The sequence below is a fragment of the Trachypithecus francoisi genome, unplaced genomic scaffold (assembly GCF_009764315.1).
Source record: "Trachypithecus francoisi isolate TF-2019V2 unplaced genomic scaffold, Tfra_2.0 Lachesis_group20, whole genome shotgun sequence".
Classification (NCBI taxonomy): domain Eukaryota; kingdom Metazoa; phylum Chordata; class Mammalia; order Primates; family Cercopithecidae; genus Trachypithecus; species Trachypithecus francoisi.
The window spans coordinates 6656795-6681365 of NW_022681466.1; the positions used below are offsets into that span (position 1 = coordinate 6656795).

A 24571-nucleotide genomic window follows, 5' to 3' on the forward strand; every position below is an offset into this window, starting at 1 on the left:
TGCTGGGTCAAGATCCTTCTCACATATGGCTGCTGCAGGGGAGGATCAAAAACGTCCCAGGCCAGGCACAGCTCACGCCTGGATTCCCAGCACTTTGAGAAACCAAGGGTTGGGGGATATCTTGAGCCCAGGAGTCTGAGACCAGCCTGGGAAACACAGACCCCACTGTACAAAAAAATGAAAAGAGCCGGGTGCAGTAGCGTATGCCTGTAGTCCCAGCTACCTGGGAGGCTGAGACGATCACTTGAGCCCAGGAGATTGAGTCTGCAGTGAGCTATGATCGCACCACGGCACTCCAGCCTGGGTGGCAGATAGACTCTGTCACAAAACAAAATGACCCACAGACCTCCCCTGCTCAGTGTGGTTATACCAAGAATTCAAGTCGGGATTTCTTGGGTATTTTTTTTTTTTTTGCGATAGGTCTCTCAGGCTGCAGTGCTGTGCCACAATCTCAGCTCACTGCAACCTCCACCTCAGCCTCCTGAGTAGCTGGGACCACAGGTGTGCATCACCACACTCAGCTAATTTTTGGTAGACATGGGGTTTCACCATGTTGCCCAGGCTGGTCTGGCATTCTTGAGCTCAAGCAATTCACCCACCTTGGCCTCTCAGTGTTGGGACTACAGGCGTAAGCCACTGAGCCTGGCCTTTATTACCTTTTTTTTGAGACGGAATCTTGCTCTGTCACCCAGGCTGGAGTGCAGTGGCGCGATCTTGGCTCACTGTAACCTCCACCTTCTGCGTTCAAGCGATTCTCCTGCTTCAGCCTCCCGGGTAGCTGGGATTACAGGTGCCCGCCACCATGCCTGGCTAACTTTTGTATTTTTAGTATAGATGGGGTTTCACCATGTTGGCTAGGCTGGTCTTGAACTCCTGACTACCTGATCCACCCACCTCAGTCTCCCAAAGTGCTGGGATTACCGTCGTGAGCCACCCCGCCTGCCCTTTTTTATTACTTTTTTGAGACAAGGTCTCACCCTGCTGCCCAGGCTGGAGTGCAGTCGTGCAACCACAGCTCACTGTAGCCTTGACCTCCCGGGCTCAAGTGATCCACCTCAGCCTCCCAAATAATTGTAACTACAGGCGTGTGCCACTGCATCTGACTAATTTGCTTTTTGTAGAGAGGCAGGGAGTCTCCCTATGCTGCCCAGATTGGTCTCAAACTCCTGGGCTCAAGTGATCCCCCACTTTGACCTCCCAAAGTGCTGGGATTACAGGCATGAGCTACCATGGCTAGCCCTCATTGCTTTTTTGTTAAGTATTCTTTGCCTCTGTAGCCAACGTGTGTGTAAACATGCTTCATCTCACCCTAAAAGCAGCCTATTGAGCAAACAAGTAGGTTTTAGTTACTTAGCACATCAAAATCGTTTCTTCATAGGTGTTTCTGTCCTTCTCCCTGTTTAACACAGAGAACAGGAGAACCAAATAAGCCAAGCTCTTTATCCTCCCAAAGTCCTTGGTCTAGACCAGAGTCCCCAAAGCGTGGTCAGTGGTTTCTCTGCATCAGAAACAGCGGGCATGTCTGTGTTCTCAAAGTTCATGTCCGAGGATGGCGGGGGGGTTTGCAATTCTGTACCGTTAACAGGCTCCCCACATGCTACCCCAGGGGGATGTAAGCTGGGCGAGTCTGAAATAAGGACCCAAGATTCCTGACTCCCCAAGGTGGTTTTTAAATTTTTAAGGCAGGCAAGGGGAAAAAAAGATACCAAGTGAAGAATTCATTGTATGTTTATTATTCACAGTTAATCACTACCTACCAAATGCTATCCGCAGAGTTAAAGGATTAAGTACATAGGTCTTTCTTTAAACACTGATTTTTTTTTTTTTTTAAATATATACACACAAAACTTAGTTCAGCAAGGCTTCATGATATACACCAATTCCAAAATAAAACAATCAAATGGTCCAGGTGCAGAATGCCAGATTCCTTTTATCATCAGCAAGGAAAGGAGAAGCAGAATGAGGAGTGAGGGAAGGCGGGGACAGGCTCTGCCCAGAAAAGCTGCCGCCTCCTGGCACAGCAAACGCTCCAGGCCTAGGCCCTGTTCATATCCGGAGTCGGAGGGAGACTCCCATCAGCCGCCTTGGGACCGAAAGGCCCAAGGCTGACACCAACTCTCCGGAGAGAGGGAGGCAGTCTTGTTTTTGTCATGGAAAGGGGATTGGGTGGAGAAAAAGATTACAGGCACATCACTACAGGGAACCAGAAGTGGAGAGAAGACAGAGATCTCTGCCGAGGCCTTGGTCTTTCCAATCTTGCCTTCCCCAACTCCCCCTGCTTCCTGGGACCATCTGTAGGGGTGGGGAGCAGCAGTCAACACAGCCCACGGGCAAGGGAGGCACAAGCAGCACTCCGGCTTCCCAGTGCTGCCCTCACGCTCATCTGGACAGGTCAGGGGACACAGGATGAAAGTCACAGCCCAATCTAAGAGCAAGACAGGTGAAAAGTGACTACTCTCATTGTGCACTCCAGCATAGGTATAAGGTGAAACCTGCTACAACTGGAGGCTGCGTTCCCATGACTTCCTCCTTCGCTCTCCTTGTCTGGGACTTGCTGGTTCCAGGGGTGCATATAGTGATGGGGCGGGGGCCACAACCCCCGAGACAGTGAGGACAGGCTTCCAACCCCCTGTAAGCCAGATCCAGTGGGATGTGGGAGAGCTGGGTGGTCACCTTCCCTCTTGCCCCGGTGGCCTGTCACACTCACACTGCAACCTAGGCAAGCAGTTCCCTGAACCCCCAAGGGGCTCACAAACCTTAAAGCTGGAGCTTAAAGCCGCCTCACCTTCCACTCCTGCTTGTCTCCCTTGCTCTACCCTGCCCCAAGGGAAAAATATTTACACAGAGTAGGAGACAAATTGGCTGAAAAGCTCTGGACTGTCTTTAACTTATTTTAAAACAAAACAAATGAAAAAACAAAACAAAACAAAAAACACCACCACTCAGAAGCAACCCTTGAAATAAGGAAAAAGGCACTATGAAAAAACAACATGCTTGATAATCCCACTGGAAGGGCCAACAAAGTAGAAAGAGACAGGCTTTCGGGTGAGCTTTTTTTTTTTTTTTTTGAGATGGAGCCTCGCTCTGTCACCCAGGCTGGAGTACAATGGCATGGTCTCGGCTCACTGCAACCTCCACCTCCCAGGTTCAAGCGATTCTCCTGCCTCAGGCTCCCAGGTAGCTGGGATTACAGGCGCACGCCACCACACCCAGCTAATTTTTGTATTTTTAGTACAGACAGGGTTTTGCCATGTTGGCTAGGTTGGTCTCGAACTCCTGACTTCGTGATCCACCCACCTTGGCTTCCCAAAGTGCTGGGATTACAGGCGTGAGCCACCGCGCTGCCCGGCCCAGGTAGGCTTTCTAGGGAAGCTATGGAGGCAGTGACATCCTTTCCTTCTACCCCACTCTACTGCCAACTTGGACAAAATACACTGGGGGTCTGGGCTGGAAGGCTGTTTCCTACAAGCCCCCTCCTCTGGAGGAAGTTAAACAGCAAAGGCGTCGAGCTGCCCTGCCCGCTCCTTTTTGTGTGTATATACGAAGAACACAGAAACAGTAGTTCTTCTTTCAGTCATTCCAACTAAAACAGACATTTTGCATAGAGAGAATACCAGCCCACTTGGTTTCTTGTCTTTTATTATTGGCGTCAGCTAGGACTATACGTGGCCTTAAACGTCATGCACTGATGGACAGAAGAGAAAAAAGGATGAAAAAAAGGGCAAAGGAGGGGAAAGAGGAGCAGCAGTGAAAATTTGTAATAAAAACTCTTCTTAATTTATAGGTAAGTTTTGGCATTTTTAAATCCAACGCCCCCTCCCACCCCCTAAAGTTCCAACCAAAGTGAGAGGGTCACAGGGTGACCCGGCCAGGTGTTCTGCACTCCCTCACAGGCTGCTGTTAGTGGCAGCTTGTGGGTTTAATTCTTTTGTATGTGTTTTACATTTTTCACTTTCTTTAAATAATTGCTTCTTGATTCTTAGACGTTCCGGTTCACAGGGGTGACGTAATTGCGGGGAAACATGCCGGTCTGCCCGTGGCAAGCTCCTTTCCACCAGTTGGGGTCTGAGTTATCCATGACATGGATAAAATCTCCCCGGCGGAAGCCCAGCTCTCCATCCTCCTGGGGATCAAAGTCAAAGAGGGCCTGGACGTATGTCGGCTGCTGCAAAACAGGAGCAGGAAAAACCCACATTACATTCCTGGTCTGTGGCCGGCCACCTCCGAGGCCAGATGGGTTCCAGGGGGAAACGCATGCGTGCCAAATTCTCCATGTTTCCTAAACTCACCTCCCATCTCCCAACCCCCCGTTTATTCTTACCTATTCTAAGTTGACAGGCCAAGCGGGTTTAGTGTGATCTTTCCCAGTGCTCAGAAAATGCTAGAGTATGTCTCCCAGAGGAGGGTGGCCAACTGTGCCGTATTATCAAGTAGAGGGCAGGCAGTGCTTGGAGGGGAAAGTTCTTTAGAAACAGCCCTCTGTGTTTAGGCTGTGGGCCCAGAATCTGCAAGTCCCTTCTACCACACCCTTAAGGTATTAGAGCCTAAAGTTCTGGAGCTCAAATACCATAAGGGACTCTAACTTTAACTTATGACCAGGGCTCAAGGGACAGGAACGGTGCCGACCCCACTCCCTCACAGGCATAGTTTTCCTCATAATTTGCCTCCAGGGACAGGATCTTTGGGTGGGTGTGTTAAAGACCATCTCCCTAGAGAGACTGGCAAGCTGGCTACACATTGCCTCTGGAAAAGCAAAAACCTTGTATTTAAAACAACAAATCTTTTTCTTTCTTTCTTTTTTTTTTTTTTGAGATGCAGTCTCCCTATCTCATCCAGGTTGGAGTGCAGTGGTACAATCTCAGCTCACTGCAACCTCCACCTCCCGGGTTCAAGCGATTTTTCCATCTCAGCTTCCCGAGTGCAGGTGGGCGCCACCACATCCGGCTAATTTTTGTATTTTTAGTAGGGACAGGGTTTCACCATGTTGGCCAGGCTAGTCTCAAGCTCCTGACCTCAAGTGATCTGCCTGCCTCAACCTCCCAAAGTGCTGGGATTACTGGCATGAGCTACTATGCTGGGCCAGAAACAAGAAATTTTTAGTGTGAATGGAGGGTAACGCATACAGTAACGAGCACAAGCCCCAGTGGCAATCCCTGAAGGGCGCCTGCATGTTGATTGAGGGTCACCTCCCCTTTCCCACAGGAATGCACACTGAGGAGCTATTCTTTTTTTTTTTTTTTTTGAGACGGAGTCTCGCTCTGTCGCCCAGGCTGGAGTGCAGTGGCCGGATCTCAGCTCACTGTAAGCTCCGCCTCCCGGGTTCACGCTATTCTCCTGCCTCAGCCTCCCGAGTAGCTGGGACTACAGGCGCCCGCCACCGCGCCCAGCTAGTTTTTTTATTTTTTAGTAGAGACGGGGTTTTACCATGTTAGCCAGGATGGTCTCGATCTCCTGACCTCGTGATCCGCCCGTCTCGGCCTCCCAAAGTGCTGGGATTACAGGCTTGAGCCACCGCGCCCGGCCTGAGGAGCTATTCTTAATTTCTAAAATGATCCCATCTCACCCTGATGAGGCTTACCTGTGGCACCTGTTCTATGTCCCGCAGGAATATCTGCTGGTTTCTGGAGACAGATGTAGATCTGTGATAATCCACCAGCTCATTCAAAGAATTGAACTTCACCACCCAGAGGAAGTACTTGCCGGCTCCGTCTCGGAGCACCTTGAAGTGCTGCACATCGTTTCCAAACCTGGGAGGAACAGAGAGCACATGGGCCGGCTAAAGGCTCTAACCTGGCGAATCGAAGGCTATCTGCCCATATAAGCGGTATCTCAAGAGAACCACTGTCCCGGCAGCACTCCTCAGGGACTGAAGAGTAACAAGTTTCCTCACTGCGTGTCCCTGGGACAGACCCCTCCCTATGACTGATGGGCACCGGGACAACATGAACAAACCAGACAGGGACAGGCCATCAGTCACTCTCATTCTGAAGATGTTTGTAAGATAAAGAGTCCAGGCCAGGCACGGTGGCTCACATCTGTAATCCCAACACTTTGGAGGCCAAGGCGGGCAGATCACCTGAGGTCAGGAGTTCGAGACCAGCCTGACCAACATGGAGAAACCTCATCTCTACTAAAAATACAAAAGTAGCTGGGCGTGGTGGTGCATGCCTGTAATCCCGGCTACTCGGGACGCCAAGGCAGGAGAATCACTTGAACTCAGGAGGCAGAGGTTGCAGTGAGCTGAGATTGCACCACTGCACTCCAGCCTGGGTAACAAGAGTGAAACTCTGTCTCAAAAAAAAGAAACAAACAGTCCATGTGCCCTGAACCCTAACAAATAAAACAGCCTTACTTAAGACAAAGAAGTGTGACTTAACTTCCTTTGAATCAAAAAATAATTAAAATGTTATATGCAGGAAGAAGGTGAGGAGGGCTGGAAATACTTTCAACAATTCTCTCGTAACTGGGAATAGTTCAAAGTCATGTTTTCCGTTCAGGAATTTTAGGTCCACTCATGGGGAAAAGGTCTCTGAACGAAAGGACATACTGGGACAATAAAAGAGGCCCAGGCTTCGAAACCCAAAAGCTTCTCCATCACCAGATCACACCCTTTTACACTGGCTAGCAAAACCAGCAACAGTGTGGCTGGCTGGTACTAGCTCACAGGGTCTGTCACAGGATATTTGGCTAGAACACCAGCCCAGCCAGGGCGCTTCTGCCTGTCCTGTTCACCTGGCCAGGCACTCAAAAAGGCATTCTTGGCCAGGCGCGGTGGCTCACGGCTGTAATCCCAGCACTCTGGGAGGCCGATGTGGGCGGATCACAAGGTCAGGAGATGGAGACCATCTTGGCTAACACGGTGAAACCCCGTCTCTACTAAAAATACAAAAATTTAGCCGGGTGTGGTGGCATGTGCATGTGCCTGTAGTCCCAGCTACTCAGGAGGCTGAGGCAGGAGAATCGCTTGCACCCAGGAGGCAAAGCTGGCAGTGAGCCAAGATTGGGCCACCGTACTCCAGCCTGGGCGACAAATGAGACTCCGTCTCAAAAAAAAAAAAAGGCATTCTCTGAGAGTGCTTGTTCAATGAATGGAGTCCCTCCTCTCCTTCAGTCTTTCAGCTGACGGAAACTAAAGGCTTCAGAAAATCAATCCAGCAGGTGGCAGCACTGAGCTTCAAGGAAGCCACTGAGTACAAGATGCCCCGCATTTGGAAAAAATACTGCTTTATATGTAAGACAAAAGGTGGAAGGTGAAAGCTTCATTAGCAAGGGTATATTCCACGGCACTTCTGGCCCCACAGAGGCCCACTTCCACCCATGCAATGCAGGTGGTTTCTAAAAGAGCCCAGGGCCCTAATAATGAGCAGCATATTAACTACTGTGTTTCAAGTCACAGGCTTAAAACATCCTAAAACTAAGAAACATCCGAAGACTGTTGATTCTTGAACCTCTTTTGCAAAGGTGTGTGTGTGTTGTTAAAGAGAGTCATGACACCTGCTTTGCTTCTAAAACAATAAATGCATTAAATCCTTAAAAGATTCTACTTGAGAAAATGGAAGTTTGAGAGCTTCTGCTGAGCAAACAGGCAGCCTCCAGCCGAGCACGCGGCTGCTCCCGTGGTTTTGGCCACCACCCAGTGATTTATTGCTTGTTCCCCTCATTTTAAACGGTTTCAGTTACATTTGGGTCAGCATAAAACTAAAGAAAGACAGGTGACAGTTTTTCTTTTCTTTTTTTTTTTTTTAAAGATGGAGTCTCGCTCTTTCACCCAGGCTGGAGTCTCGCTCTTTCACCCAGGCTGGAGTGCAGTGGTGTGATCTTGCCAAAACAGCTGAGACTACAGGCAAGAGCCACCACGCCTGGCTAATTTTCGATTTTTGCAGAGATGGGGTTTTGCCATGTTGCTCAGGCTGGTCGTGAACTCCTGAGCTCAGGCAATCCACCCGCCTCCGCCTCCCAAAGTGCTGGAATTACAGGCTTGAGCCACCATGCTGGGCCACAACTATAAATTTAAAATCTACATTTCAAAAAAAAATCTACATTTTAATCACACATTAAGTGGTTCTAAAACCAAATAAGATACTCAGTTCATTCATTCGTTCTTTTTTTTGAGACACAGTCTTGCTCTGTCACTCAGGCTGGAGTGTAGTGGCGTGATCTCGGCTCATCCTCCTCCCGGGTTCAAGTGATTCTCCTGTCTCAGCCTCCTGAGTAGCTGGGATTACAGGCACATGCATGCCACCAAGCCCAGGCCATTTTTGCATTTTTTTAAAGCAGAGACAGGGTTTCACCATGTTGGCCAGGCTGGTCTCGAACTCCTGACCTCAGGTGATCCACCTGCCTCGGCCTCCTAAAGTGCTAGGATTACAGGTGTGAGCCACTGCCCCCAGCCTTTATTTTTTTGAGACAGAGTTTTGCTCGTCGCCCAGGCTGAAGTGCAATGGCGCCATCTCGCCTCACTACAACCTCCGCCTCCTGGATTCGACTGATTCTCTGGCTTTAACCTCCTGAGTTGCTGGGCCTACCGGTGTGTGCCACTATGCCTGCATTATTTTCTATTTTTAGTAGAGATGGGGTTTCACCATGTTGGCCAGGTTGGTCAGTTCATTTTTGAAATGGAAAAGTCTCACACATTACATCAGTTGTAAATGGGAAATGGTGGCCGGGAGCGGTGGCTCCCGCCTGTAATCCCAGCACTTTGGGAGGCTGAGGTGGGTGATTACCTGAGGTCAGGAATTCGAGACCAGCCTGACCAATATGGTGAAACCCCATCTCTACTAAAAACACAAAAAAATTAGCTGGGCGTGGTGCCAGGCACCTGTAATTCCAGGTACTCAGGAGGGTCAGGCAGGGAGAACTGCTTGAGCCTGGGAGGCGGAGGTTGCAGTGTGCCGAGGCATGCCATTGCACTCCAGCCTAGGGGACAGAGCGAGACTCCGTCTCAAAAATGAATAAATAAATAATAAAATAAAATAAAAGGAAAATGGTTTGACAGCCCCCATTCAAAAACAATCTTAATGTAATGTAAATTAAGTAGTGATCTGAATATTGAATCTAATCACTTCTTTATATATATAAGTGATGAAGTGATCTGTCAGACTCCTGGGGAGGGTCCTATGATAATACATTAACTAGAAAAGAACTGAAAGTAAAAAACATATAGAAATAACAATTTAATTCAAAATCCTGACTTCACAGATGAGGTGCGAATTGTTGAGAATCTTCAAGTGCTGATTTCTATTCTCCACAATTCTCCATGGCGGCAGAACTTCTTGTCTTCTCCATTCCCTGCTTACCTGCTCCCTTTCACACCTCAACTTTCCACCGGGAAATGCAAGCCCCAAATCCCCTGCAGCAGCCTTCTTAAGTGACTGTGAGGGCCTAGGATGGGGCTGGTGGATTTAAGCCAGGGGATCTGAGCAAGGTAAGCCAAGGCAGCTGACAGGCGCTCCACTATTCCATTTGAGAGAACTGCGGGAATCCCTCAGAGGGCAGAAGCTCAGGAGTGCTGGGCACTGGGGAAAACTGGCAGGCTCTGGCTGGCCGCAGGGAGCTGCTGCTTACCTCCTGAAGGCTGTGTCCACATGGGAATCTACATCCAGTGCTTCTAGAACTCATTTTGAGAGGAGCCAGAAATTAGGATTTTAATGTGAAATGAAGATACTGTTTAGGCTAAGCCTCCACCATTTTGTGTGTAGCCAGGCACCTGACCGATGGCTTCATAATTTGGATCAGTCAGAGACAGAATTCCAGGCAACTGCAGCAGGAAATACTTACTTGACAGAGAGGGAGAAGTCCCCAGGAGCGCTCTCACTCTCTCGGATAAGAAAGGCCCCATCGTGCCGCTGTTTGCTAAGCATTTCTTCTGCCTTGGCTCTGGGGATTTTGCCAAAAAACCACCTAAGGAAGGAAGGCAAGCTGGTCAACATCTGCTTCCCCACAAAGAAACGGGATATCCAGGCTTCGAAATTTGAGTAACACAACACTCCTTGCCAGAGGATGGGGCCTCCCTCCTCATCCTCCAGCCTCACAGTGCCCAAGATCGACATTGGGTCACGTCCCCAGAGATGGACCTTCAAAGGTCTTTACCCTACTCCATTTCCCAGAAAGCGACTCACCCAAGGCACTAACCATGGGTCACTTTCTACAGAGGAAGACATTTGAAAATGGGTCTTCCAGGTCAAAGCGCCCTGGACTCCCTACTGACTCATGACAAAGGTGTCTGGGGAAAAGTCCAGGCCTTTGGGTTTGGTGTACGGGATGAACTGGCCAAGGAGAGACTGGCCCCTTCCTGCAGCCATGTGATAAGGTCATAGCTTCACCACAGTGGGATTAAGGGAAAGTGGGGAGGAAAGCTGGACGGCCAGGAGCTGGAGGCAGGGTTACTTCTGCTAACAGCCCAAAGGCAAAAGGTTCAGACGGTATGAGGGTGCCTCTACCAGTAACTAAGGTCAGCATTCCTCTCAAGGCCTGCCTCTGTGGTCACTGCTCAGAGTTCAGCTTTCAGAAGCCACTAGGAATATTGTAATTTACCATATGTGCAGCAGTTAGCTGCAAAATTCAGATTTTTGAGGCAAGCTGCAGACTCTTTTGTTCCCAATTGCTGATTCACCTTGGCCAGAATAAAAAGTGGCTAAATTAATGAAAAACTGTGAAGCAACTGGCTGTGGCTTATCAAGAGGAAGAGGAGAGGAACACTTCTACAAGAGCTTAAAGTCAAGCTGCCCGGCTACTTCAAATGAAAACTATAACTAATTAGGAAGGAGAAACTGTGAAAACCATGTTCTCTTCTCAAAATTGTCTTTAGTTATCAATTTTAAAAGCAAAAGTTATAGCAAATAAAGACCTATTTACATGGAAACTGGCATTCATTTAATATGCTAATTTAGTATCAAAAGTCCTTTTAATGGACCAGCTAGTCCATTAAAGTTGTAAATCCAACTTATGTATCTTTTATTTATTTTTTTTGAGACGGAGTCTCACTCTGTCGCCCAGGCTGGAGTGCAGTGGCGTGATCTCGGCTCACTACAAGCTCTGCCTCCCGGGTTCATGCCATTCTCCTGTCTCAGCCTCCCAAGCAGCTGAGTAGCTGGGACTATAGAGGCCCACCACCATGCCCAGCTAATATTTTGTATTTTTAGTAAAGATGGGGTTTCACCATGTTAGCCAGGATGGTCTCGATCTCCTAACCTTGTTGATCCGTCTGCCTTGGCCTCCCAAAGTGCTGGGATTAGAGGTGTGAGCCACTGCGCCCGGCCTGTTTTTTTTTTTTTTAGACAAAGTCTCACTCTGTCGCCCAGGCTGGAGTGCAGTGGCACTCTTGGCTCACTGCAACCTTCACCTCCTGGTGAAGCAATTCTGCCTCAGCTTCCCCAGTAGCTGGGATTACAGGTGGCTACCACCATGTCCGGCTAATTTTTGTATTTTTAGTAGAGACGGGGTTTCACCATATTGGCCAGGCTGGTCTTGAATTCCCAACCTCGAGATCTGCCTGCCTCGGCCTCCCAACCTGCTGGGATTAGTCGTGAGCTACCGCGCCCGACTAACTTACATATCTTACTTATAAGTAACCATATTGGAAGATGTCCCTAAAATAATATACTATACTCAAATTCAAACAGAAAGATGTGAACTGCTAGGAAGGATACACTTAGAAGCTTCCCTTAGTAACTTTGTCCTTGTGTGTGTGTGTGTCAGCCTCTAGGGACTCTTAGTAACTCTGAATAGTCTGACATCTGCCTGCTGGAGTCTTTCTCATTTTGCATACTCTACTGCCAGGCTGCTGAAGAGCTGCGATAACAGATCCTCCTGCTTCTGCAAATAACTCAAGGCTAGGGCCTGCAGTGCCTGGAAATCAGGCCACACAAGAGAAATCACATATCACTAGAATAGAATGCTCTCTAAATATAAAAGGACAGGTTGGGCACCCGTGGCTCACACCTGTAATCCCAACACTTTGGGAGGCTGAGGTGGGGCGAACCACTTGAGGTCAGGAGTTTGAGACCAGCCTGGCCAACATGGTGAAACCCAGTCTCTACCACAAATAGAAAAATTAGACGGGCACCTGTAATCCCAGCTACTCGAGAGGCTGAGGGAGGAGAATCACTTGAACCTGGGAGGCGGAGATTATAGTGAGCCAAGACTGCGCCACTGCACTCCAGCCTGGGCAACAGAGTGAGAGTCTGTCTCAATAAATAAATAAATAAACAGGAGGCTGGGTGCGGTGGCTCATGCCTGCAATTCCAGCACTCTGGGAGTCTGAGGTGGGTGGATCACCTGAGGTCAGGAGTTCGAGACCATCCTTACCAACATGGAGAAACCCCATCTCTACTAAAAAATACAAAACTAGCTGGGTATGGTGGCACATGCCTGTAATCTCAGCGACTCAGGAGGCAGAGGCAGGAGAATCCCCTGAACCAGGGAGTTGGAGGTTGCAGTGAGCCAAGATCGTGCCACAGCACTCTAGCCTGGCGACAGAGCAAGACTCCATCTCAAAAAAAAAGATGGGCTTTGGCAGGGTACGGTGGCTCACACCTGTAATCCCAGCACTTGAGGCCAAGACTTTAAGATCAGCTTGGCCAACATGGTGAAACCTCATCTCTACTAAAAATACAAAAATCTGCTGGGAGTGGAGGCACTCGCCTGTAGTCCCAGCTACTCGGGAGGCTGAGGCATGAGAACCGCTTGAACCCAGCAGGCAGAGGTTGCGGTGAGCTGAGATGGTGCCACTGCACTCCAGCCTGCGCAACAGAGCAAGACTCTGTCTCATAAAAAGAACAACAACAACAACAACAACAACAAAAAACAAAAAAGGTGGGCTTACACAACAGAAATAGCAAGGGCGAGAGCTAAGGGGGTGGGGGGAGAAGGCTAATTTTCCAATATAATTCTTTACTACATCCTATAGGCTCCCATCCACATGCATTTAACGTGAAAAGCACATATTTGGATCCACCCCTCAAGCATATACAACTCACGCTGCAGCACTAATGCGAACAATCACTTTGTGGTCTGTGTCTAATTTGTTAACTTGAATGCTGTATTAGTTGACACGGTGTTCCATTTTATGCTTCCCTCTTCCTCCATAACCCCCGCCCCCCCACCCCCCAACAAAAAAACAAAAAAACCAGGAGGTGGTAGGATGGGGAGAAGGCCTGGTGCGGACCCTGACCCTATACACACGAGCATCCAGTCACAGAGCAGCCCTATACAACGCAACCGCGTCTGCAAGGCCGCACCCTACACAGGCACAAGCATGCTCTTTGTCAGCAATATGGTAGACCTGAATAAATAAGGGTTTTTCAGTTGCTAGTTGCCTTTTCAGAGCTCAGAGTGGCTAAGCACTGCCCAACCTTTGGCCAGAGTCTGAAAATAACAACACAGCTGAGCCTGTGCTGGGCACTTCTCAACCAATTCTTCCAAAGTTCTTCATAGTGGGGGCAAAAGGTCAAGGCAAGGGAGTGACTGTCCCAGTCAGCCTGGCAGTAACTACAACTTTCCAAAGAAGGTAGCCTTTCCTATCTTTCCTCAACAGTCAGATTTAAATGCCTGTGTTACCCGAAACACTGAAGAAAAATAAGAATTTCGAGGCACAGGCATGTCATATAAGAAGTATAGTATGATGCTCTGTTGAATTCCCTTTCAATCTGAACATATGAAAATAAAAGGGAACTGAAGTCGATGTTGTGTTTGGATCTAATGAAGGAGCCAGCAAACAATGGCCTTTGGCCTAAATCTGCCCATAACCTAAGACTGTTTTTAAAATTTCTACTCGATTGTTAAAAGAAAATTTTTACGAGGAATATTTGACAGGACTGTATGCGGCCCACAAAGCCCAAATTACTTGCTATCTGGCTCTTCACAGAAAAAGTTTAGCCAAAGCTTGACCTACAGTTTCTTTTCAGGACGACTGAAGGAAACAGAAGTTCATAAATTATGTGACTTATATAGGACCTGGGGAGATGTGCTGCGATCCAACGGGCCCCTCTCACTCAAGATGCAACAAGCTACCTGAAAGTCTCCGCCACCAGCTGGTGTAAAAGCAAGTGGACAACGTCCAATGGCATTCTAGTCTGAGCGTGGAAAGCCTCGGCTCTCCTGACACACCTGCAAGGCAAGCCAACAACTGCTTCTGTGCTAGCAGCAGGGCCCGTGAATGAGGGGTGGGTGAGGATGGGAGGACAGTGGTCTGCAGGGGCTCCTGGGGTTCCACTATGTTGCGTTATCAATAAAATCATGGCAGGGGTAGCCTCTGAAAAAAATTAAAAATATTCACTGCTCCCAGCAGCCTGAGGACAGCATATTTTGTTCTCTCGTAAGTAGGAACACTAGGATAAACATGTACTGACAACTATTAGATGCCAAGCACTGTGCTCTGGGGATACAAAGATATTAAGATACTGTCCCACAGGATTAGCACATATAAACACAAAATCATCTAAGTACCTTTCCTAAAACTCAAAAAAAAGCAGAATTATGAAACACATCGGGCCCTGAGACATGTTGAACAGAAAAAGAATTACGGACCCGCACAACTATTGTTTTATTTTTGAAGATCACTGAAAGCTTTAAATTGACATTATCGATCTAAAACATATAATATTATTGACTATTATATATTATTATATACTGTTAACATGCACAATCAATATCCTTTGTTAATTCCCTAGAAACGTGAATAAAAAGTATGACATCCATCCCAGTGATCTCAGTTTTAAAAAGAATGTTTGAAACAAGGAGGTGGGTCCAATCCTTGCAAGACTAATGGAACTCAACTTACGGATGTGGTTTCATTTCTATGTAGTTCTTGGGAATGAAGCCGTCTTTTCCATTAAGCTCTGCCTTGTACCAGTTCTGATCACATTCTTCGTTCAAAACCTGAAAATAAATAAGACAACAAAAAACCCCAATCATTTCCTTTTCCTTTAAAAAGGTAGTTACAATTATGCTGTCTTTTAGGTTTGTGAACGCTTTCATTCAAAGTATTATCAGTTATACAGATATAAGACTCCTTGTAACTTCAAACAACCGGCATTATGTTAAACTCTGTTAAAATGAAACAGAAATTATCGCTGAAAATGAAAAGTCAGGCTCCCAAACATCTGCAATGAAACCCTCAGTAAGGAAGGAGAAAGAAGAATGGCAAGGGTTAGTTTTCTTTCCTTTTTTTTGTTTTTTCAGACGGAGTCTCGCTCTCTTGCCCAGGCTGAAGCGCAGTGGTGCGATCTCGGCTCACTGCAACCTCTGCCTCCTGGGTTCAGGTGATTCTCCTGCCACAGCCTCCCAAGTAGCTGGGATTACAGGTGCATGCCACATTGCCCAGCTAATTTTTGTATTTTTAGTAGAGACGGGGTTTCACCATGTTGGCCAGGCTGGTCTTGAACTCCTGGCCTAAGGTGATCTGCCCACCTTGGCCTTTCAAATTGCTGGGATTACAGGTGTGAGCCACTGTGCCCAGCCAGTTTTTTTGTTTTGTTTGTTTTTTCTAAGAGAGAAACCTGGAGAGGAGGTTCTGGAAAACGGCAAACACAAAGGAGAATAAGGGAGCCTGACGAAGACAAAGTCTGCTCTCTGGGAGAGACAGGTGACACAGTAGAACTGAGCATCTACAGAACCTTTTATTAGACTCCTCTAGAGATCTTCCAACCGACCTCCAGAATCTACAGTGATAGAGTCCTGATCCCCTCATGGCTTCTCTAGGTTACTGCAAGTATGGGTCACCACCAAACAGCTCCAGAACACTGCTGCTTCTGAGGACAACCACATGCCCTCGTACGGGACAATTATTTGAAGGAAAAAGCATGGCAAATCCTACTCAGTTCAATATCCCAAATGCCACACTGTATTAAAGTCAGATAGTGCTGAAAGTATATCAACCAGCACAATTCAGGCAAACGCCTTGGAAATCCTGTAACTGAACCACTACATTCTACAGATGTAAAAAAACAGACCAATGGCCACCCCAGGTTATGAGGTAGTGACCCCACAGAGCTAACATCACGTCCAGACTTTCATATTCCCAATGACCGTTCTCTCCAATGCTGCCTCTTGAATTGCACAGATAGGCCAGGCCATGACACTATAATGTGTACAGTAATACAGCAGTCCTCCTTACCATGATGGACACGTTTCAACACCTCCAGTGGGTGCCTGAAACCATGGATAGTACAGGACTCTAGATATGCTATGCTTTTGCCTACACTATACACATACCTATAAGTTTATTATTATTTTTTAGATTTTTACATTTATTTATTTATTTTGCCCAGGCTAGTCTTGAACTCCTGTACTCAAGGGATTCTCCTGCCTTAGCCTCCCAAAGTGCTGGAATTACAGGTGTGAGACACCATGCCAGGCCTACCTATAATTAATCCTGGCAGTCTAGAAGGATAAGGTGGGAAGACTGCTTTAGCCCAGGAGTTTGGGACCAGCCTGGGCAACATAGTGAAACCCTGTCTTTATATTTAAAAAGTGTAAAAGAAAAGTGATAACAATATACTGTAATAAAAATTTATGTGAATGTGTTCTCTCTCAAAATATCTTTTTTTCTGTTTTTGAGTCAGGGTCTTGCTCTGCTGCCCAGGCTGGAGTACAGTGGCCCCATCACGGCTCATGGCATCTCAATTTCCTGGGTTCAAGTGATCCTCCCATCTCAGCCTCCTGAGTACCTGGGACTATAGGCACTTGCCATGTTGCCCAGGCTGGTCTTTAACTCCTGGGTTCAAGATCCTCCTGCCTCAGCTTACCTAAGTGTTGAAATTACAGGTGTGAGCCACACTGCTTGGCCAAAATATATTACATATACGTTGGACTGCAACTAGTCGCAGGTAAGGGGGGGACTAGTATATACAGAGCAGAACAGAATCAGGTACAGTGTGAGAGCCACCCTATGAATTCTAGACTTACAATGAAAGGCAAAGGGCAGAAAGCATAAGGTTGGTAAAAGATAAAACAGAAATGTGCGCACAACCCCAAAATGGTGGGCCCAGGAAAATGCTGGCTAGTACAGTGGTAATCTACACTACCTAACAAAGTTCTGAGAGGAAACTGGTAAAATTCTTTACAAAATGATTTATTCAAGATGTTGAACAATGCTGTACTCATAGCCAATTAGAAGCTGGATTGCTCTAAAGTGAGTGCTGTCTGCGTACTGCCATTCAAAGTGAGATGCAATAGAAAGGATAGATAAGAATGACAGATAATCAACAACTGGCCAGGCTGCCTCAATGACTACTCTAGGCTAATTTCTTTCTTAATAGAGGGTATGCCCTGCAGAGCTTTGCAATGCTGGTGCTTATCTGCTATGCTTGCCAAACTCTGGCTGCAGGTGCCAGACACTGGGTTTCAATGCTTAGGATATCAGATGGCAAATCCTGCAAGAACTAATAAATATGTGTAGCAAACTCTCAAAAAAATTAGCTAGTGGTAAATCCCAGCGTATTCAAAGTTTCCAAGAGTCACACACACATTGATAGAGTATTGATGAAAACTCTTCTAGTCATCATTTCATTTCTCTTAAATCACATTAAAGACTGGAATGAGATAAAACAATATATGCAAGATACACTCATAATTTTAAAATCTTCATTTTAAAAACACTGCGTTGCGCTGCGGCCAGCAATGGTGCTGCATTGATAGACAATTATAAAGCACACACCAAGGACAAGTTTGAGGAGGGAAAGTACGCTTCAATCCTGCCAGGCCACCACCGCCTGCCCCTGTACTGGCAGCACAGGAAACTCTGAATAGCCTTTGAGAAAAGGAGCTACTTTAAAAGTTATTTAAGGCCAGGATTCTGTTATCTACCAAAAATAAGGTCTAGAAGGAAAATGTGGTCTAATAATGATCTTATAAAGCATCATCCTATAGTAATAATAAAAACCCCATAGGCTTATAAACAATATTTATTATTTCATTTCAGAGACAGAGTTTCACTATGTTGCTCAGGCTGGAGTAGCTGGGACTACAGGTGCGTGCAACCATACCAGCTATGAGGAGTTTTTGAAAATGTCTTAACTCCTGAAATGGTGAGGTATGTCTACTTTTACTGTATACACTTGTTCTTGGAAGATAGACGAGAGTCAGACTGACAAAGAGCTGCTTGTAACCTATTCGTATATCAAAACAGAACAAAGTAATCATTAGAAAGGAACACTTTTGGTTTGTGACCAACAACTTTGCAGAAAAAGATAACTATTTACCTGCCAGGAGTTCATAGAGCCAGACTGTCTTCTTGTCACCTTCACCAAGACAGAGGCAAATCTCCCTAAAAAGTGTCCCCTCCCCCAATAAACACAACTCCAGGGCAACTCCCAGATTTGACATCAACTTAGAACTATGGCTGTCTACAGAACAAAAATTATTACTTGGTGTTTAGTATGTTTTTCTCCCCCAGAAAGCAGGAACCCATAGAATTAATATTTTTTAAAATGTAATTTTTTTTTTTTTTTTTGAGAGAGTCTTGCTCTGTTGCTCTGTCACCCAGGCTGGAGTGGAGTGGCATGCTCTCAGCTCACTGCAACCTCCACCTCCCGGGTTCAAGCGATTCAAGGGCCTCAGCCTCCCAAGCAGCTGGGATTACAGGTGTGCACCACCATACCCAACTAATTTTTGTATTTCTACTAGAGACAAGGTTTCACCATGTTGGCCAGGCTGGTCTCGAACTCCTGGCCTCAGGTGATCTGCCCCCCTTGGCCTCCCAAAGTGCTGGGATTATAGAAAGGAGCCACCGTGCTTGGCCACAAATAATTTTTAAAGGCCTACTCAGACTCCTGAGCATGAGCAAGCTGCTCCCATCACCGTGTCTTCACTTGCTTATTCACTCCCTCTGCACATTCATGGGTGAGCTCACAAAAAAAGTTTCCTTCAGCTTTAAAATCTCTAAGGAATGTTTTTAGCTATTACCCCACAGCTGCATTTTCTATTCCAACCCCCATATTCCCTCAAGTTATGACTTTGTAGCCACACAAGACACTTTGGTTTAACGGAAGCAGATTGATCAAGAGATGAGATTATGAAAGGAGGAAGAGACAAGTTTCAGTGAAGAGAGGTTTTTTTTTTTTTTTTTTTCAAAGAGACTGAAAATAATGTTAAGAGCCCAAATCAGGGCCGGGCGCGGTGGCTCAAGCCTGTAATCCCAGCACTTTGGGAGGCCGAGACGGGCGGATCATGAGGTCAGGAGATCGAGACCATCCTGGCTAACACAGTGAAACCCCGTCTCTACTAAAAATACAAAAACTAGCCGGGCAAGGTGGCGGGCGCCTGTAGTCCCAGCTACTCGGGAGGCTGAGGCAGGAGAATGGCGTGAACCCGGGAGGCGGAGCTTGCAGTGAGCTGAGATCCGGCCACTGCACTCCAGTCCGGGCGACAGAGCTAGACTCCGCCTCAAAAAAAAAAAAAAAAAAAAAAAAAAAAAAGAGCCCAAATCAGGAAGAAATTTAAGAGATGAGGAATGAGGTGAGCTTTCTACAGAGGAATTAAAAATATACTAAAGTCCTGGGCCGGGCGCGGTGGCTCAAGCCTGTAATCCCAGCACTTTGGGAGGCCGAGATGGGCGGATCACGAGGTCAGGAGATCAAGACCATCCTGGCTAACCCGGTGAAACCCCGTCTCTACTAAAAAAAATACAAAAAACTAGCCGGGCGAGGTGGCGGGCACCTGTAGTCCCAGCTACTCGGGAGGCTGAGGCAGGAGAATGGCGTAAACCCGGGAGGCGGAGCTTGCAGTGAGCTGAGATCCGGCCACTACACTCCAGCCCGGGCGACAGAGCGAGACTCCGTCTCAAAAAAAAAAAAAAAAAATATATATATATATATATATACAAGTCCTTTCTGTGCTGATAACACTCACGCAAACGGTCAACGTTCCTACAACTCGTTGGACTCTCTGTAAGAAGTGTGGCAAGCACCAACCCCATGAAGTGACACAGTACAAGAGGGGCAAGGATTCTCTGTATGCCCAGGGAAAGCGGCGTTATGACAGGAAGCAGAGTGGCTATGGTGGGCAGACTAAGCTGATTTTCCGGAAAAAGGCTGAAACCACGAAGACTGTGCTAAGGCTTGAGTGCGTTGAGCCCAACTGCAGATCTAAGAGAATGCTGGCTATTAAAAGATGCAAGCATTTTGAACTGGGAGAAGATAAGAAGAGAAAGGGCCAAGTGATCCAGTTCTAAGTGTAATCTTTTGTTTTATTATGAAGACAACAAAATCTTGAGTTTATGTTCACTTCAAAAAATATATATATGTACAAGTCAATGGAAGGGGACATGAAGGAACTCTGGAGGTGCTGTTTATCTCACATTTCCTGACCTGGGTGTGTTCTGTTTGTGAAAATTCACTTAACTATAATGATATATAAATTTTTCTTTTCTTTTCTTTTTTTTTTGAGACAGAGTTTTGCTCTTGTTACCCAGGCTGGAGTGCAATGGCGCCATCTCACTGCCATCTCTGCTTCCTGGGTTCAAGTGATTCTCGTGCCTCAGCCTCCCAAGTAGCTAGGATTACAGACGCCAGCTACCACACGCGGCTAATGTTTTTGTATTTTTAGTAGAGATGGAGTTTCGCCATATTGGCCAGGGTGGTCTCAAACTCCTGACCTCAAGGGATCCATCCGCCTCAGCCTCCCAAAGTGTTGGAATTACAGGCGTGAGCCACGGCGCCTGGTCTTTGCATTTAATTTTCTATACAAATCATAGAAAAAGGTGTCATTTAGAAAAATGGCAAGTATTTTGTTTATAGATTGCTGCATTTTGAAATAAGGGGATATTTTCTAGCCTGAACATATTCAGTCATCTGAAAATGAATAAAAAATAGAAATCATTTTTTTAAAAAGAAATAAGCTGTACAGTTATGGTCCCATCAAGCCTTTCAACACGTGCTCCAGTTGCAACAGCTTGCAGAAAGTTCAACATTTCTTCAGGGAAAAATTATTCAAAGTTTTATCAATCTGTGAAGCAATTTGTGTGAGAGCATTTGTGCATGAAAGATGGGAAGAATTACATTTTCAAGCTCTTAACATGTAAAAAACCAAAAACACTATTTATAGCTGGTCCCTGCAGTGCAGAAATTCAACATAAGCCAGTGCGGTGTCCCCAGTTCTTCAAAGCACCCAGGTAAAACGACTCTAACTCCTGAGCATCACTCAGTCAATCCCAAAGGAGCAATACTGAAATTCTGCTATGACTTGAAATTTCAAGAATTCTAGTAGTATCTACTACATAATTTCAAATTCCTAGAAAAGAGAAAACACACACGCACGCATGCTTTTAAAAGACTTTAACCCCTAGGAACAAACTCTAAGGGCCCTGGCGGGGGTAACAGTACTGGGAAGCCACTCAAAAAGTCAGTTCTCTTCAGGTGCCTGATTACATATTTTATTAGAAGCTATTAGAATGCTCTTCAACTTCCCTTAGTATGGCTAACTGACTCAGTTTCAAGCTATAGTGATTCATTACTAACACTTTAAATAAGTGCTTTACAATCACCACCTCCATCTGTTACAGTTTTTCTGCAACATGAAAAACATCTTGGCAATGCTGCCTGCTATGCTGTGTGCCAAATCATGAAAAACACCCACAGTGCAGATAAACTATTAAGAATTTTAGTGATGAGACAAGCAGCAAAGGTTGTTCAATAATTAAGGTTCCCAGTCCCACAGAGAGCTTGAATTGCTCACCCAGGAACACAGAGAACAGTTCTCACATTTGCCGAGCAGATCAGTATCCATTTGCAATGACTGCAACTACAGCAAGGCCACGGCTCAATAAAAATCTGAAAAGCATCTTCGCCAACCAGGCCAGGTGACAGGTACTTGACTTTTAACAACCAGAAAGTTGAGAAGACATGAAACGCATTTATGAAGTTTTAAAACTCTCCTGGCCGGGCGCGGTGCCTCACGCCTGTAATCCCAGCACTTTGGGAGGCTGAGGCGAGTGGATCACCTGAGGTCAGGAGTTTGAGATCAGCCTGGCCAACATGCTGAAACCCCGTCTCTACTAAAAATATAAAAAATTTGCTGGGTGTGGTGGTGCATGCCTGTACTCCCAGCTACTCAGGAGGCTGAGGCAGAAGAATCGCTTGAAGCCAGGAGGCAGAGGCTGCAGTGAACCGAGATCATGCCATTGCACTCCAGCCTGGGTGACAGAGTGACTCCACTAAGAAAAAAAAAAAAAAAAAAAAACCCACAAAGGAAAAACAAAGGGTATTTGTTAGTCAAGTACACCTCCTGAGCCCTGGTGATGGAGTGGTAAGAGGTTCTGACTTAGCACCTTCTAAACGTTTCTAAAGGAAAGGAAGAAAAAAGAGGGGAGGAGGAAGGAAAGACAGGCAAGAGGACAAAGTCCCCAAACTCCAACTCTCCATGGTAAAAATCATTCATTACTTTATACTTCCCTCTGCCTACGAAGGAAGGAGTCGTGCCCCATGAATACTGCTTTCTTTCCAACTGCCACCTTTCTGAAAAGTAGCTGCTCAAAGTGGGGATCAGTGTGAAAGGGGAACATCAGCGAGTCAGGAGATGGGAATCCACCAAATGTCCAGGCAACAAGGCTTAAGTGCCCCAAAGTTAACCACTGCCATTTTTCTGTTAAAAAGCCCTAAGTATCCTTCTACAAGTGCCAATATAGTCTGGCATTCCGGTTTTCATAATTTGGCCATTACCAACTATCTGCTCTGATCACCCACTGCTTCTCCAAATGAGCCCTGTCGTGCAGTCAGCTAGTCAACTCACCGACCTCTAAACACACTGTACTCCTCCCCGTCGCTTGTCTGTACTTTTCCTTGTCTATTGAAATCTTTCAAAATTCAGTTCAGAGCTTACAACCACCCTGGTCACCTTTCTCTCTGCTTCAATCTTATAGTATTTAATGGAGGATTACTGTCAATAATATAGTCCCCTTATGGTGATTATCTCGTCTATCACTACTTCGTACCATGTGCTGCTATGACTTGGCCCCCTCCCAAACTAACCCACAAGCAACGAAGCTGGCTCCATATCCAGTTCTCATTTGTCTTCCTCACGAAGCTCTTAGTATGGTATCCAGCATATTTTGGGGAACTGATTTATATGTGGGGGCTTTGTTCTAAATGTTCTAAGTAATACATTCAGGGCCCTAGAGCAAGCTGGGTCTACAACAATTTATACATTCTCTACCTTTTTAGTAAAAAATTGAGGTGAGGGTCTTGATATGATGCCCAGGCTGTTCTCCAATTCCTAGGCTCAAGCGATCCTCCCACCTCAGCCTCCCAAAGTGCTGAGAATACAGGCATGAGCCACCACACCCAGTCAATTTGTACATTCCTGGTGATAAACAAGAACCTCTTAAATAGATCCTAGAAAGACTGATTGTCATGAGTTTGTTGATCCAAGCAAGGAGAGGTAAAGGAGGTAACAGAATTAGACAATCAGTCTTCCTGTAACTTAAGCACCCTGCCTAAAGGCTATGTGGAGTACCTTTCCACAGGGCCACCTACTTCTTTGTCTAAGATAAAAAGATGTGGGCTGGGTGCGGTGGCTCACACCTGTAATTTCAGCACTCCAGGAAGCCAAGGTGGGAGGGTACCTTGCACCTCGGAGTTTGAGTCCAGCCTAGAGGGTACACGGAGACCCTGTTTCTACAAAATATTAAACAATTAGCCTGGCATGGTGGTGTGCACCTGTAGTCCCAACTACTCTGGAGGTGGAGGTGGGAGGATTGCTTGAGCCTGGGAGGTCCAGGCCTGCAGTGAGCTGTGATTGCACCACTGTACTCTAGCTGGGGTGACAGAGAGAAACCTTGTCTCAAAAAAAAAAAAAAAAAAGGGTATAAGCTTGGGCAGGAGCGGGGGAGGGTGGAGAGAAGGGAACTTGCAGTAGGACAGGGATAAAGGGGCTGGACTAGGGAGACAGGAGGTGTAAGCGTTTCTCCACACGTCCTACGAATCCCTCTCAGGACGGGGCGCTTCCTGGCAATGCGATGTCTCATTCGGATTCGGTCTGCCTGTCTGACTTGTGACAGACTTTTGCAGGGTGGTAATTTTAATAGCTACAACTCTTCCAGCAAAATTTGTATGAAACAGTCTGGAAGACCTTGGACTTTTTGATTCACCCACTGGCCAGCAACTAGGTTGATGGAGAAAAATGATCACATTAACAGACCAGGACTATGCATGCATTAAAAAAATTTCTTCATAATGTTCACATGTTAGAAGATGAACAATTAAGATGACTAACCAAATTACAGGATATTTCCTTCTCTGAGAAACATTTTAGTTCAAAAGATAACTAGGTTATACTCATCAACTTCTTCAGCTGACCTCCTATCATCAAGAGAAATTGCTCATTTTTAACAAAACAGGAAGGTAGTTCACACTTATGTGATATTACTCCAACCAGATAAATCTGGAGCAGCGAAACCTAAATGCATAGACAATACCCCAAAATAAACTTCTACCGAAGGGGTACAAAAAGTTTCCATTCAAAATAACTGTCTTGCGTTTTGTCACACGTGCAAGTCCTATTTGGTGGAGCTGAAATGCTTTTGGAATGTCAGAATTTCAACTGCAGGAGTAGGGAGAAGAAAGGAGAGGAAGGGAGG

General features: G+C 46.3%; 2 protein-coding genes across 3 annotated transcripts in view; one reads left to right on the plus strand and one right to left on the minus strand.

The window, feature by feature from the left end:
* Positions 1–1710: 1710 nt before the first annotated feature.
* Positions 1711–24571, minus strand: part of GRB2 (growth factor receptor bound protein 2) — an 88091-nt gene continuing 65230 nt past the window's right edge. For both annotated transcript variants that reach the window (XM_033182152.1, XM_033182153.1), the window contains exons 3-6: positions 14780–14877; positions 9778–9900; positions 5579–5747; positions 1711–4165 (exon numbers count right to left, since the gene is read on the minus strand). In XM_033182152.1, coding sequence (XP_033038043.1) covers positions 3980–4165; positions 5579–5747; positions 9778–9900; positions 14780–14877 — 576 coding nt within the window. In that variant the 3' untranslated portion in view covers positions 1711–3979. The remainder of the gene's footprint in view (positions 4166–5578; positions 5748–9777; positions 9901–14779; positions 14878–24571) is intronic.
* LOC117066460 (60S ribosomal protein L36a-like) lies at positions 19820–20191 on the plus strand (the record flags this gene model as incomplete). The annotated part of the gene is made up of 1 exon (XM_033181895.1): positions 19820–20191. A coding segment is annotated over one exon (351 nt), but the record flags the coding sequence as incomplete, so codon positions are not given.